The following is a 14,655-nucleotide window of genomic DNA, read 5'->3' as shown; positions in this document are numbered from 1 at the left end:
AGGGTAAGTTCGTTAGCAAAGTGATGACATCACATCAGCCCAAGAAAGAACACCTCGGGAGTACTAACCGGGTTCTTTGTCAAAAGCAATGGCAATGTCGTCGTGCTCAATTGGATATTCAGGCATGTCCAAGCAGACAAAGCCCGAGGCGGCACTTTCTTCCTTGCTAGGCAACGCAAACTTGGCGTCAATAATGCGGATGCCAAACTTGCCAGAGCGTGTGAAGGACTCTATCTGATCGGTGCCCTTCAAAACAAAGTTCATGCAAGTGCCGTGCTGGAAGTCGCTGAAGAAAGCAATGAGCTGGATGATCTTCTCGCGTTGCACGATTTGAATGCGGGCCGAGCTTGCTTCCCATTTCTTGTAGATCGGCACCACCATGCGGCGGCGAGAAATAGTGAATGATGAAGCAATTCTATTGATAGAATTAGTCCAGGTATTTCTTTCCTTAGAAAGACGCTGAGAGCTTAACATACCCGTCATAGATGACTTTGAACCCAGTTACAGCTTCTTCGAAAGCATGCAAATCTAGATCGTTGTCAAGTATCAGTAACCATCTCAAGGAAAGTGCTCCAGGTCCAGTCTACACACCTTGAATATTCGTGAAATCGAATCGACGAATCAGTGCTTTTGATGTCGACCTTTGCAAAAGCTCCGAGACCTGCTCAGGCATGTCGGGTCGAATCAAATTGTCCGCCAAAGATATGGTCAGATCGTGCTGTGGGGGGCGGAACAAGCTCATGCCAGTGGGCCTTTTAACATCTAAGCCGAGCCTCAGGTCGCCAGGGCCTATTATAAAAATATATATATGGTCAGCAGCAAATCAAGTATCCTCGGCCACTGGGCATTCTTACCCAGGTTAATCCGATCGGTTACAGAGCCCCATTCAGTTGCAATAAAAGCGCGCAAATGCTCAGACAGAATCGTTGGGCCGTATCCGTGCTTGACGAGGTGGTGTTCTTGATCAATGACACTGGCATGACTGGCGGGGAATTGCAAATGCGTATGAGGAGGACGACCACTCGCTAGATTTGCCGGCTCCTCGAGCGCATAGGATCGCAATGGCAGTTCTCGTGTAACCGTCTCTTGGTCGCGCGGCAACATGCTCAAAAGTAGGGAATGCATCTCTGTTCGCTCCCCAACTTCATGGAATGTCATCAACAACGATCGTGTGCGGCCATCTTCGGTCACCTTCAAAAGAAGGGCAGGGCTGCCATCTTCTCCGCGCAATAGACCGAACACCACCGGCCAACCGACACCCAGACGGTGGGTCACATTGCTCATTGTTTTGAGCTTAGGACTGGTCAACACGCTCAGACGGAAACCACGGTGAGCCTTTCGCGATCCGGTTCCTTCGGTAATTGTAACTTGTCGTTCAAAGACACGTATCCGACATCTGTCTGCGGGTTCCGCCGGGAATGCAGGAGGTGTAGCGGGGTCCATATATTGAAATGACTTGACGGTGTTCTCAAAGACGACGGTCTCGCCGGCCTCGGGAGACAGGCTCGCTTCCGAGTTCTGCATGTACTTGACGATGTTCCACAGGGTTCTAAAATCGTCGTCCGAAAATAAAATATCAAGTTCGAAACCCCGAGGCAGCTTCAATCGCATAGAGTGATTTCGCTCGTCCCATTCGACGTCTTCCCAGGTAGACCCCAGCTTGCGATCGCCCTGAATCATCACATTGACGAGCGGACTTTGACTCGTAATCGTCGTACATACATACCAATCTGACCGCTCACGCGTGATTGACAGCGCGCATGGCATAGCGTACTGCTGATTCTCGTCTTCTTTCGAACTGACATAGGCTTGCACAAACATAGTCCCATAGGTGAAGAACTGGCTGGTGTCTCCCAATGGCATCATGTTCACCAGACTCCGAGGTTTGAGGGACGTCTCGGCTAACATGGATCGCGAAGCATTCCCAGAAAGGACCGCAGACACATCCGAAGCGAAGTAGGGATATCGCACCCAAATGGATACGTCCAGCTGGCTGAGAGAATGATCACTTTCTGCAAGAGTATTGGCAAGGATGTTGTTGCGTTTGATAGACAAGGAAAGAGAGCGAAGGTGATTCATCATTGTGACGTGAGCGCTCAAAAGTTCAACCGTCTCCTTTTGGCCGGTAGTACTAGCGATGGCCAAGATCGCATCGACGCTGATAGAGCCATATCGGGCGAGTTCGAAGTGGCCGGGGACAACATTCTCGTTGATCCACAATGCCTTCCCCAAGTTGATGATAGCCTGTTTTGCATGAATTGCTGGTGCAGTGTTGCGGGACCGTGCGTGTAATTCCAACTGCGACCTCCCGCGCAGGAACCACCAGATGGCTGCCCGAATCCATTCTGACAGAGACGTCTCCGCCACAGGCTTGGCCTGTTCTGCAGCCTCGTGAATGTTCCTGGCAACTGTTTCAATGTAACTTTTGAATTCGTTGAAAGCGACTTCACCGACCTGGCTGGCTAGCGAGCGCAGGGAATATTTCGGGGGCTGCGGACTGCGAGACGTTTCTCGGGCAGCAGAAGAGCCAGGCTGCATCGTAGCTCCATCTGTGCCCAAATGCTGAGAAGCGCGTTGCGCTTCCCGGACGGATGAGGCGTGAGGCGAATCGTCCCCGGGCATGGTCAGCTTTCTGGGTGGAGGACTCATCGAGCTGCCGGAAGTGAGGTTAAGGGGGGATTCGCGAGTCATCCGGACTGCGCGATCCCTGTCTTGGTTGAAAGACGGACCCAACTGAAGAAGAATTCGTCAGATGAGGCGATGCTCCATTACTTGACCCGCTTGGACTTTGCGAACTGTATGCGGGGGGCATATCACCGCTTCCAACATCAGCTTTTTCATCTGTAGGTGAAAGGAGATCATCTTCGATGCGGTGCTGCTGCAGTGCTCGAGCTTCCTCCGCCTGCATCTGATCTCGGACGCGTTCTGCCAATGCATGCGATTCCGCGGAACCTCGGAAAGAGAGTCGAGATCCCGGCTTCTGCGTTTGTAGTGTACTAAGAAATTCTGCGTCAAGCGGGTTTTGAATGAGAGGAGGCCGCCCGGGCGATTCTGGACTCGCCGGTCCTCGCCCATCGACGTCCCCCAGTGAAGTGTCCAGTGTCAAGGTCGGCAAATAGGAGCGCTGCGCATCAGGCGATGGTTGAGCTATTGAGGGTGAATCGCGACGCTGTTGTCGTGCGCGAGAGATCTCGATGGTCGGGGTGTCTGTTTCATCACCACCTTCCCCAATAATCTGCGGAGCCAAATTGCAGAATCTGACATGGAGATCCTTTCCTTTCTGAGGATTCAGTATGTTCTTGCTGCTGATACTACGGCAGGAAAGTTGGGCCTGAGAAGACTCCCGAGAGAAGTATGCGTCTCGCTGAAGCGGCGAGGAAGAGTGTTGGAGATCAAATGCAGTGTAATCATCTGTGGAAGGCGAACGCATCGATACGACTGGGCTCTGGGAGATATTGTTCGATGAAGGGATTTGCCGAGTTGAGATTACTGGACGGGCGGCTCCTGAATCCGCTTTCGGGGAGGTGACCGTCTCGGTGATCGGCCGATTTGAGGCCAGAAAGTCTTCAATCTGCTGTTGATCGGTCGCTGACCGGTCTTTCTTGTCCTTGGAGAAGAGTTTCCCCCTCCAATTGGGTTTCTTTTCCTTGACAGGCTTGGGCTGCTCGGCAGCCGTAATGGCGACAGGGTCATTGGCAGACATGTCGCTCGGAAACACTTTGTAGGGTCGTTAACGCGGATTCCCAGCAATGAGCATCGCAATCACACAGCCTGCACCGCTCGTAGTGGTCGGTCGGGACACCAGTTCTCGCCAAAAGGTGGCCGATCGCAGTGAGCTCTTGCGACAGCCACGGGTCCTTGCCTCGGTAACTGCAGCCGTCTCGATCAGTACAATTGACACGCGACCACGACAATGTTCAACTCCAACTCCGCCAAGACTAGTGCGTGAAGCAAAGTTGTCTGAGCGTGATCCTGGAGCCGACTATGACATCCCAAACACACGCCAGGGCGTGCGTATGCACTGTCGAGTATTAATAGCGGGGGAAAGTGTCGCGGAGGCGAGGGGTGGAAAGCGCTTTCGGCGGTTGAAGATGCACGGAGAATCGCCGGTGGGGAGGTGAACTGCTGGAGTGACGGATATGCAAACGTCGGTCTACGGGCCGGTTGCAGAGTCACCAATTTGCTTTGCAGTTGATAGTTTGCCAACGCTGAGGCATACACAAAGGAGATGAAAGGAAAGACAAACAGATCACACTTCAATCAGCAGAGACAGAGAGGGGAGAGGGTGGAAGCGCCCGTGCCCACGACTCTGGTCGGACTAAGCCAGGAACAGTGGACCCAAAAGATCGCGGGAGGGGATCTTTCCACTGTCTTGACCCCGGACGGTGATTAGTGCCTCTGGAGTCTGGATAAATGCCACCTGTATCCATTTATCAGTCACGGTCGGTGGAGCATGGCGCTGGGCGGGAGGGGTTTGTCTTTTACTTCGAGGATGTGATGTACTGTTCTAGAGTGACGAGGCGAGCTGCCCTTGGGCCTGCCGCGTAGTTACCAGTTGCACTGAGCGCTGAGAGTGGTTGGCAACCGACCGACGGACAAGTGATCATCAAGTTGAACCCGCGGATCTCAGACGAGGATCCAATGCGGCCACTGGAACTCTGAGACACTTCCCTCAGGCAGGATGGAAGTGCGAGGAGCACAGAGGATGCAGAGTCTTGGATCCTCCGGTTTGATAGGAGGGGATCCCATAGCTCCCAGCAATAAGTGGAGATCGATGGCTCCTGCTTCCTCGGCCTCAGGACATGTGACTCCACCAGGACTCCTGTCCCTTTTTTTACGGCTCGTCGCTTCCAAATTAGAGCTTCACTCGAACACCCAGTGCCACACTGTGTTTGAGTTCAGGAACCGTCACTGCCTCCAACGGTCTGGATTGAGGGTCCTAGGCGATCCTGAAACCCATGGTCGGGCTGAAATAGTCCGGGACAAGGGCCAACCCAATTCCGTGGGCGGTTAAACGAGGTCTCGTGCGAGTCGGACAGTACCTACTTGGGCGCCTTAGGCCAAAAGGGGGTTCCTTTCGGTGGACCAGAGGTACCTCAGACTCGTGAGTAACTACCTAACTTACCTGGAAGTACAACATTATTGAATATGTGCTCAGTGTTGTATGGAAGACCCAGTAAGTATATGGCAGTGGTACTGGTTAGTACTTACTAGGTACTTAGTACTTGTAGTGTCTCTTGAACTTCGATGAGCATTGACTCATGGAGTACACCTTTAGCGACATGCCCATCGTCAGGGCTCAGGACTTCTGCAGGAATTACTTCACAAGTGACCTAAGTTATTGTGGTCTTCAATGTTAAGACATCCGGCAGGGACTTACTTGGCTTGGCCGTATCAAGTCTCCTCGCTGTCGGTCTATCCGCCTCGCTAAAAGGGTCTCAGGGAGATCGGAATTGTTTGCTCGTGCTACCCAGTACCCACCCGTCCGAAGCTTTGGCAAGCATTCTCATCACTCGATCTACATCATCCTTTTTCTTCATGTTGGCAATTCTCGCATATCCTCAATCTCCTCAGGACAAGAGAAGTCCCACATCACTGATTGCAAAGCGTGGCCTCGTATCTACGAAGCTGTCTGCCTTGTATCAGTGTTTGGGTTGGCACTTGCTACAGTACTACAGTAGCGAAATACCGTACTGGAATCCAGAACCTCTGCAAGCGCCCCACCGTCCGATCCGCCCAAAGTACACAAGCGTTGGTCTGGACCCACTCGAGGCCACCAATCCTCGAGACGGGTTTTATCTTGAAACAAGTCTCGCCGGATAGTCTGAGAAGCGCCAAGCTGCCAAGATGGAGTAGTCCGTTTGTAATCCCCGGGTTATTTAGACATGGCATTCGCATTCCCTGACATAGTGAATACTGAATAGTAGATACTGTATACTGTATACTGTATAGTGGAAGGAGAACACAAACTCCAACAAGGTTATGCATGAGCGATCTGAAAGGAGCCTGATGCATGATTTACCATATTGCGGTGGAAATGTTCCCGAGACATCATTGTGACTCCGAGACTCGTGGACGACCCAGGGGCCGCCGAGGCAGGCACTCACGGATGTCGCCTTATTTATGGTTCCCACACCGCTTTCCTTCTCTCGCATTGCGCAAGTGAAGTCCCATACGTATTCAGAGTCCTGGTATGAGGCATATTGTATGGTTATTTCATCACTCGGGCTGCTCTACTCTTCGTGACTGGCTACCCAGACATCGATCGCAAAGGAGAATCATCCGTCAATTGATCTCCATTGTGCTCGAGTCGCAAGGGGGGGTTGCAGGCATGCGATTGCATGAACCACTCCGTGTGCGCCACCAACAAGGCTTATTCTCTTGCCTCCAGGATCGTCTCGAATAAATCTTGATCGCCTTGTCGCCCTTTACTGTAGATCAGTACTGTCAAAGCTTGTCGCCACACTAGAGTTAACCTACCTAACATAATGATATACCACTGTGGGAAGCCATCAATGTTGCCAGTCTATTCTATCTGGATACGCAGAGTCTTCTACTGTATACTAATACTAGTCTAGAAATCTACTGTAGATAGTAGATACCCTATGAATTTACAGTAATTCATGCCCTCTCTGCCTTGAGTGCCATGGCTACGGAAGATCGTCACCAGCAACTCCACCACCAAAGCTTGCCAGGACTTGCTCACCATGAGGCGCCGATCAAGGCATCAGGACGCGTCACGCATGAGCTGTACCGACGGTAGGAGTCGCAAATCTTCAAGACGTACATTGTAGGTGACTGGGACGGGTCAAGCTGATCAGATCGCTCCTTCTTTATCACAGGAAACTAGTATCGCACATTCCAGTCTTCCTCATCTATGGTCGCTGGCGGGTGCTTTCTTCAGGTGGATGGGGAGATTGTTCCGCCCCAAGGCCCGGGCGAGTGACTCCGCCGACCACTGGAGTTTCCGCGGCTGGAGTTCGGACCGGGAATCTAAAAATAGCACGTCGTGTTCAACAACAAGCCTTGACGGCTCGCTCGAGGCTTTCTCCAAGTCCGATCGACGGTCCGTTAATGTAAAGCACCACGTTCTTTAAGTTATTTGAGTATTGTCGTCGAAATCATGAACTATAATACATTGTATTACACGTCTGGCGTGAGATTAAGTAATTCAGAGCCAACCACCTGAGGTAATCGCCCTCTTATAGTGGTTGCTTTGTGTGTAGCTTATGAAAGAATGCCAGTACTAGCTCAGTTACCGAGTACTCAGTGACTCACTACTCAGTAGAGTCAGTACACCTACACTAACGGTCTACCTAACTTAGTGCCTGATAAAGTACTTAAAGTACTTTAGGTTGCGACATCGATCAACACCAACACTGAACACATCAACACAGCCACCTGTCCAAGATTCCAGTTATTCGTTTCGGTGATCTGACGATCCCCACCGACTCCAACGTACTAGTAACTCAAGAAGCAAATTGGTAAGGTAATCATGCTGTTGCTCACTCTGTGAGTCGCGCGAGCAAACTGTACTCATGTAATCCACCGGCCCTCTAGAACCTAGGTACTGTAAGTCGTAACATGTCTCATTTACAAATAAGATACCTCAATTACGTTCAAGGAAGTTGACACCGTAGACATCATCAAATGAATCGACCTCTGGGGGTACCTCAAGACATTTCATTAGATTCAATGCGCTACATAGTACATAGTTAAATACAGTACATACTTAGAGGTAGCTGCCCTAGCGGTTGAGTAAGGCTCGAATGCCGCTTTCAGTCCTTGTGTACACTCAGACACTGTACAGTGTACACTGGACAGTATACACAATTATGCACATTTTTAAGCATACTCGCTCTGAGGTCATCTTGACACCTTTGGCGTTATTACTACAAGGCCATAACCTCCAACCAGTATCTCTGACCGCCTATTTCTGGCGAGGCATCATCCATTTGTTCGAATTGGGGACTGAGATCCACCAAGCAATTGAGACATTCGCTCAACAACCCAACACACTCGAGGAGGTTTCCCTCAGCATGCATTTGCCATGCGGCGACTCCGATGCGCGATGGCTCGGACCACCCAGACACCCAGCAGCGAGAGTGCATTGGGACTTGTCCCCGATGACGGAGGTGGATATCCGTCGTAAAGCTCATAAAGCTGATCCGTTTGCAAAGATGAGCATAGCGCATTATCTTTGAGTTCGCAAGGTCGAGCTCTCAAACTGCAGCAATGCAGAGCCCAACATAAGGGCCACAGGTCACATCTCCCTATCCTGCTGGACAAGGGTAAGTGGAATTGTGAGGCCGCATCTTTTCTTGTGCGCTGGGTTGAGAGTCTCTGCTTGTTTCCTTACGAACTTTCGCACTATTCAGCTGCTCTGCGGTTGAACGACCTCGAGCACGAATGGATGGTGGATAGTGGATACTACATAGGTCTCACTTACAAATACTGGTCAACCGTTTTTGGCCGTAGCGACCTGTGACACCTGGCCAATGCCTTCGAGACAATTTCTTTCTGCTGCGCTCATGTACCCGGCCCGGGTGTGTCATTGCTGGACCCTTGGGAGACAACACGGTCTCTGTTGGACAAAGCCTGCGGAAGCTTCCATGGACTTCGAGAATTGATTGTGGACTCACGGTATTCACAACTCTAGGTCTGGAAATGGCGAGAACGCCTGGTCATCAAGTGCGACCTGAGTTAGCTGTGAAGCCTGTGATAGTCCCTGTATCCTTACAGATTGAACTTTGGCGACCGTGAAGAACGGTATGAGGTAGATCAGAGATGCGGTCTGGAACCCCAAATATTGAATCACAACAGACTAACCCTATGATCAGCACAGGTAGCCAGCACAAAGAGCAAGTGAAGCGAGGGCAGAACGGGCTCAAGCCCGTTGGAGAGGCTGTGGTGCGAAGGCAATAAAGACCTTGCTGGCCATTAGTAGGCAGTACTGGCGCTTGGCAGTGAGGCACAGTAATCTCATCCAAGATGTGATGTATACCAAGTAAAGATTCTAAAGACCAGAGGAAAGTACCGCACGAGGTCACGAAGTACGGACTTTAACCCAGACGGACAAGGTGTGGCTTTCGTCGTAGGCTGATAGCATGTAAAGAAGAGGCCGGGGGTTCGGAAGCATCCAAGTACCACCAGGTATAGCTTGTAGCATTTCTTCGTCTCTAACACCAGTACCATCCCCTGCCAAGCACAATCATTTGGCTCGTAAATCTGCCCAGCTATTCGAGAACCGACTCTCCCAAGTACCGACTCCTGAGTCTTGAGTACCTTCAAATGGAACCTGCAGTATGTTACTCACAATCCCGGAAATCCGTTCACTGTCAACACTCCACCGGGCCAGACCCTGGGCGCAGCCACCACAGTTGAGACTGAGACGACCCTGGCCTGGCTGGGCTGATACTTCCCTTGTCTGCGAATCACCTCGTCGAAACACGGGCCCGTTCCAAGGTAGAGAGAGCTTCTGCTGGATTGCTACCCAGATCTTCTTTGAAGCTAGTGCCAAGTGCGCGAATGATACATGGCAAGCGGCGGAACCATGCACTCTATCCTAGTCCCAGTGCCCTTGGTGACTGGTGGACGGGTATCCTTTCTACGACCTTCTCGTACATCTCACAAGTTGAGCTGCCTCGATTGAGAGTCATATTATTATTCTGCCATGCATCAATTGATGACTAGGACCAGAGAGATGTGTGCTGCCCCCTCGAGTAAGGTCGGTACATGTTAGGTGTTCAACCCGGCGACCGCGCCCAAGATAGCGTACTCGTAGTCGTGCTGTCGTAGTCTCCAAAGTTCAAGGAGCGGCTCACCCCCTCCCCTCCCAGACCGGCTCTAGGCTGCCAGGCACACGTCCAACTTCTCCCACCCCTCCTGCTTTCCTTCTTTTCTCTCCAATTGTCGTCGGGTCTCCCCATGCAGCAGAGCTCCGTGACACTCGCTTGATTATCTTCCCATTCTTTGCTCTCGTCCTCCCGCAGCGACTTGCCCATCCCAGTCGACTCTCCAACTCCAACAGACCTCCCAGCATTGCCGGCCAGCGAAATCCGACGGCCCATCGACACAACTGCATCGAGCTTTGCCAGTCGCTCCGCGCTCTGAAACGCCGCGCGACCGTCCCTTTTTCTGTCCAGCGCAGTACCAGTGTGAGACCAGACGACCGCTCACCCGACGCGATCCTCACGCAACGATAACTCTCATCGTGGCAATACGCGCCCAAGCCCCAGTGGATCTCAAGGCAGCTTTACCGTCCTCTTCTTGAATTTCTCAAAACAACGTGGATTCACCCTCTCACCACGGGGGTTGACCTCCCCGCGGAGGTCAATCTGGATCGCGGAGACGGCCAAGATGTGTCGCGACATGACACCAGCGGCCAATGAAGCTCGCTCTTCCGGGCGGAAGGATTTTGACCTCGCGCGACGCGACGGACTTTTGACACACCAAAGTCGCAGATGGCGAGAGACTTCGAAACGCCGGCGTCGACGAATTCTCCCTACAATCAACAACACAACGACTCGCTGGTGGCTGTCGCTGGTATGCATGCTTCTAGCCTGCGTGTCACCGGCGAGGTCTGCAATGCTCGATTTCGACAATTGCCTGAGCCAAACAACCCTGCAATCCGATCCTCCTCAATTGCAATACGTGCCCCTCAATGTGTCGGTGCACTTTAACCTCACCAGTTCGCTCAATCCATTGAAGGTCACCGTTTATGGAAACGTTACGGGCACAGCAGACGGTTCCCCTGCTCCGCCGGCGACAGACCAATCGTGGATCGATCTTAATTCGACCGTTGGAAAGATCGTTGACATCAGTCAACCCAACAACAAATATACTACGCTCATAACGTCGTTCGATATGCTGAGTTTCACTCCGTTCAGCAACGCGTCGCGGTTCTGCCAGGCAGTTGACCAGGGCCAGTGCCCGCTGGGCCCGGTGTTCAAGTATAATATGTAAGTTCAGCTTTCCTTACCAAAACACCTAGCTTGGACAGTACAAGTCTCCCCGAGTTCCTGCCAACGAATACTGACTCTTGCTTGACATGTAGGAGCGATTTAGGCACATTACGATCCTTTTTCATTCAGCATGACATGCTGTCCACGTACCGATTCTCGACAATCAACCCGACTTTCTCCATCCGGTCAGGGGATGCCTCAGCGGCGGAACTTGGCTGCATCTCCCTATCGATCACACCCGACTTTGGCACTTCGCTGAAAAACGCATTGACGTATGTGCCATTGGTGGTGTTACTGTTTGTGGCGATTGCTACTGTCGCAGCGGCCGTATACAGTCCATGGGGTAGCACGGACATCTTTAGATGGACGAGCAACTACGGCCGTGACGAGGATGTGCTTCGACTGGTGACGCCGGGCTTCGCAGATTGTCTGCAGTACATGCAGTACATTGTCTTGACTGGATCCCTTTCCCTGGATTATCCGGGCTTTTTCCAGCCCGCTGTCAGTTACGGGTCTTGGTCCGTACTCATGTTCAATCAGAGCTTCATTGATCCCGCTGGCGCTAACACCCCTGTGCTTGACGGGGTTTATGCGATCAATGGAACCTATGGACTCGACCGTATGAACCAATTGGTCGGAATGGCCTCTACCCGTGAAATCTGGCCTTCGATGATGGTCTGGATCCTGAGTATTTTGGCCTGCACCATCGTCGCTTGTCAACTTGGCTTTGCGATACGGTGGCTGCATCGCGAACTTGCGCGAAGCACAGAGCAGGATCTGCGTTCCAAAAATGGGCCTTTCACCATGGGCAACGTCATTCGCATAACCTTCAACTATTTCCTCCTCCCGATCGTATCGCTCTCCTTCTTCCAGCTGGTCACTGCAAAGGGGTCCCCGGCTTACAGCGTGGTTCTTTCAGCCGTTGTGATACTCATGATTATGTGCTTCGCGATTTGGCTGATTCGAATTATCATCTCTACTCGACCCAAGTCTCATCTCTTTGACGACCTGCCAACGGTTCTTTTGTACGGACCTCTCTACAACACTTATTGTGATGACGCCGCCGCTTTTGCCATGATCCCAATTATCCTCAACTTTGCACGCGGCGTTGGCATTGGAGCATTGCAGCCGTCCGGCATTGCCCAAGTTGTCCTACTCGCCATCTGTGAGGTCGTAGCCGTGTTGACGCTGGTTGCATTCCGACCTTTCCCTTCTCCCACCCATATGAACCTTTACCATGCTATCTTCTCGTGCATTCGATTCCTGACGATCATCATGAGCGTGGTATTTGTCCCTTCTCTCACAGTCTCCACTGCTACGAGAGGCTGGGTCGGCTATGTCATTCTTGTCCTGCATGCCCTAGTTCTTATCTTTGGTTTCTTGTTGAACGCTTTGCAGACCTTGATTGAAGTGCTGGCTCGACTTGCTGGTGCTGGTGGTGCAACCCGTGGCGGTCTGGTCAAGGTCTTGGGTATGCGGCAGCTGTCCAGGCGGGTGCCCCGGTCAGACCTTGCGCGTCAAAGCATGGCATCGGACGCGGCGATGCTAGCGCATACTGATGACCGACTATCCTCACAATTTGGTGGTTCCCGGCCTCGCAGCATGTCCGGAAGCTCCGCACTTCTCCTCAATCGCCCACCGGCTAGTGAGGGTCGCGCCAGTGCAGTCCTCGACTACGCGAGCTCCTACGGTGGAGGGCACAGCCGAGCTGCGAGTGGCAACATCTACGCACAGTCACCGACGGCTTACACTGGAGCCGGTGAATACTTCAGTAGCTCCCCAAGCAGTAGCACGTTTATCGCGCCGAGCCCACGTGATCCTTACTATCGTCCACCTCGTCCAGGGCGACGAACACCGCAAGGCTCCTTTGATCGGGGTAAAAAGACTTCAAAATCCTTCTTGAAAGGAAGTCGTGTACGTGATGAGGAGACTCTCGGCGATGGAACCCCGATGTCAGGGCGCGGAACCCCGGTCCCTGCGTACTTGCCCGCACCCAAGGACGATATGGAGATGGAGGAGACTGAACAGCGAAAAGACTATGCTGTCCGTGAGGTAGACTTCTATTATAGAGTGCGCGGTCCCCCGCTATCCCATACTGGGACTCGAAAATTGAAGACTGGTCCTGCAGACCCCACCGGCCCTGTCTCGTCAGCAACCGGCTGGTTCCGCAACTTGTTCCAAGGCAAGACAAAGGACAAGGGCAAAGGTTTTGAGGTTGTTCGAAGTGCTCGAGCGCCACCTCCGGGTCTTTTCCCCGCCGGTAATTTCAATGAGCCATATCAAGACGAGCCTCAAACAGAAGAGGCAGAGGCTGGCGGACACTCCCGTTCTGCATCTGCAAGTGAGGTCCCTTACCATGACACGGATGCTGAGCAAGGGGTCGAATCTGGCGAACAAATACTACAAGAAGCTGAGAGTGGGGCTGGAGCACCAATACTACCAGAAGTTGACACAGTCAGCAATATTGAGTTGCCTAGTCGGGTTGGCTCTCGTCGTACGCAGCCAGATTCAGAGACTGGCGCAGAGAAGGTAATACTGAACCTGCCTACAGTTACAGAGGCCTCGTCACCAGGGTCAAAGGCTTCAAACTCACGCTCAGTCCAGCACCTGCAGCCTGAGCTATCCTCCACTGCAACTCGTCTCCCTTTCAGCTCGAGCAGTTCGCCATCTCGAGAGCGAGGCCTCTCTGTGGCGTCGGCATCCGGCTCGGTGACGTCGAGTCATCGGACCGGTCGCGACGGCGAGAGAGCCGAACGACCGTCTAGTATGGGCTATGTCGCACAACACCGAACACGCGATAATATCCACGAAGCCAGTCCGGACAAAATGTCCTTTACTGGCAGCGCCGCAGAACTGGTGGACGAACGCGCGCTCGAACAGCACCACTAAAAGCTTCTCACACGCCTTCATATATTAAGACACAATGTGCATTACATGCCAAAATTTCATCGAACCTCTCCCTGTTTCTGCCAGCCTCTTAAGCTTACTTTCTCTTTATTCCCGACTTCGCACAGCCCGCTTTCTGTACGCATTTCTTAGTGCACCCCATCTGCAAGCTAGCGTACCTTTGATCATGCCCCCGCAACGAATTTTCTTTTGTCTTTTTGCCATTTTGCATTTTTCAGACTGTGTGTTACCACACAAGCGTGTCGTGTCGGTTACCTTGCAGCGTTCTGCGAATACGTTGTCTTCTTTGAGAACCTTAATAGTGATATCAACCCATGGCTTCTGGCTCCATCATCATTGATTCGATATAGCGCTATGTTACTGAAAATGAATATCACCACGAAAAGTGTTGACATTGTACTATACTCTGCCAGATTCCTACTAAACGTGTCAACAGTATCTGGATCCGTTGCAGTGCCGTGTAAGCATCAATCTAGCGTTATCGATCGATTATTCCTATTTCGGTCGTCAAAACGAGAATATTACAGTACCTAAGGGAATAATGCGATCGAACGGGTCCCGTCATGAAGACAACGCGCTTAGGTATACCCCTGCATGGTGTCCGTAGTGTATGCTAGCTTTCTAGCGGTGGGTTCAATGCTTCAAAGTATGAATTCTTGTGCTATGATTAGGTAGAGAGTGGAACTTAGGTTGTAACTAGAGGAATACTGTATTTGCATGTAGAGGGTTTTGGTAGACGGGACTCCCCTCCCATCGCAGGTAGATGCGGCCACCTGCGTGGTGG

At 52.0% G+C, this 14,655-nt stretch overlaps 4 protein-coding genes across 4 annotated transcripts; 1 reads left to right on the top strand and 3 right to left on the bottom strand.

Annotated features, from left to right (window-relative positions):
* Nucleotides 1-63: 63 nt before the first annotated feature.
* On the bottom strand, nt 64-381 carry N7539_007014 (uncharacterized protein; the record flags this gene model as incomplete). The annotated part of the gene is made up of 1 exon (XM_056936615.1): nt 64-381. The coding sequence occupies one exon, from the start codon at nt 379-381 to the stop codon at nt 64-66; it is 318 nt and encodes a 105-aa protein (XP_056788550.1).
* Nucleotides 382-792: 411 nt separating this feature from the next.
* Nucleotides 793-2,622, bottom strand: N7539_007013 (uncharacterized protein; the record flags this gene model as incomplete). The annotated part of the gene is made up of 1 exon (XM_056936614.1): nt 793-2,622. The coding sequence occupies one exon, from the start codon at nt 2,620-2,622 to the stop codon at nt 793-795; it is 1,830 nt and encodes a 609-aa protein (XP_056788549.1).
* A 46-nt stretch (nt 2,623-2,668) lies between these two features.
* Nucleotides 2,669-3,703, bottom strand: N7539_007012 (uncharacterized protein; the record flags this gene model as incomplete). Its single annotated transcript, XM_056936613.1, has 1 exon — nt 2,669-3,703. The coding sequence occupies one exon, from the start codon at nt 3,701-3,703 to the stop codon at nt 2,669-2,671; it is 1,035 nt and encodes a 344-aa protein (XP_056788548.1).
* A 6,656-nt stretch (nt 3,704-10,359) lies between these two features.
* On the top strand, nt 10,360-13,853 carry N7539_007011 (uncharacterized protein; the record flags this gene model as incomplete). Its single annotated transcript, XM_056936612.1, has 2 exons — nt 10,360-10,961; nt 11,057-13,853. The coding sequence occupies 2 exons, from the start codon at nt 10,360-10,362 to the stop codon at nt 13,851-13,853; spliced, it is 3,399 nt and encodes a 1,132-aa protein (XP_056788547.1).
* Nucleotides 13,854-14,655: the final 802 nt, after the last annotated feature.

Source organism: Penicillium diatomitis (genome assembly GCF_028827545.1).
Source record: "Penicillium diatomitis strain IBT 30728 chromosome Unknown utg000009l_segment0_segment0, whole genome shotgun sequence".
Lineage (NCBI taxonomy): Eukaryota > Fungi > Ascomycota > Eurotiomycetes > Eurotiales > Aspergillaceae > Penicillium > Penicillium diatomitis.
This window is presented reverse-complemented; position numbering and strand designations above follow the sequence as displayed.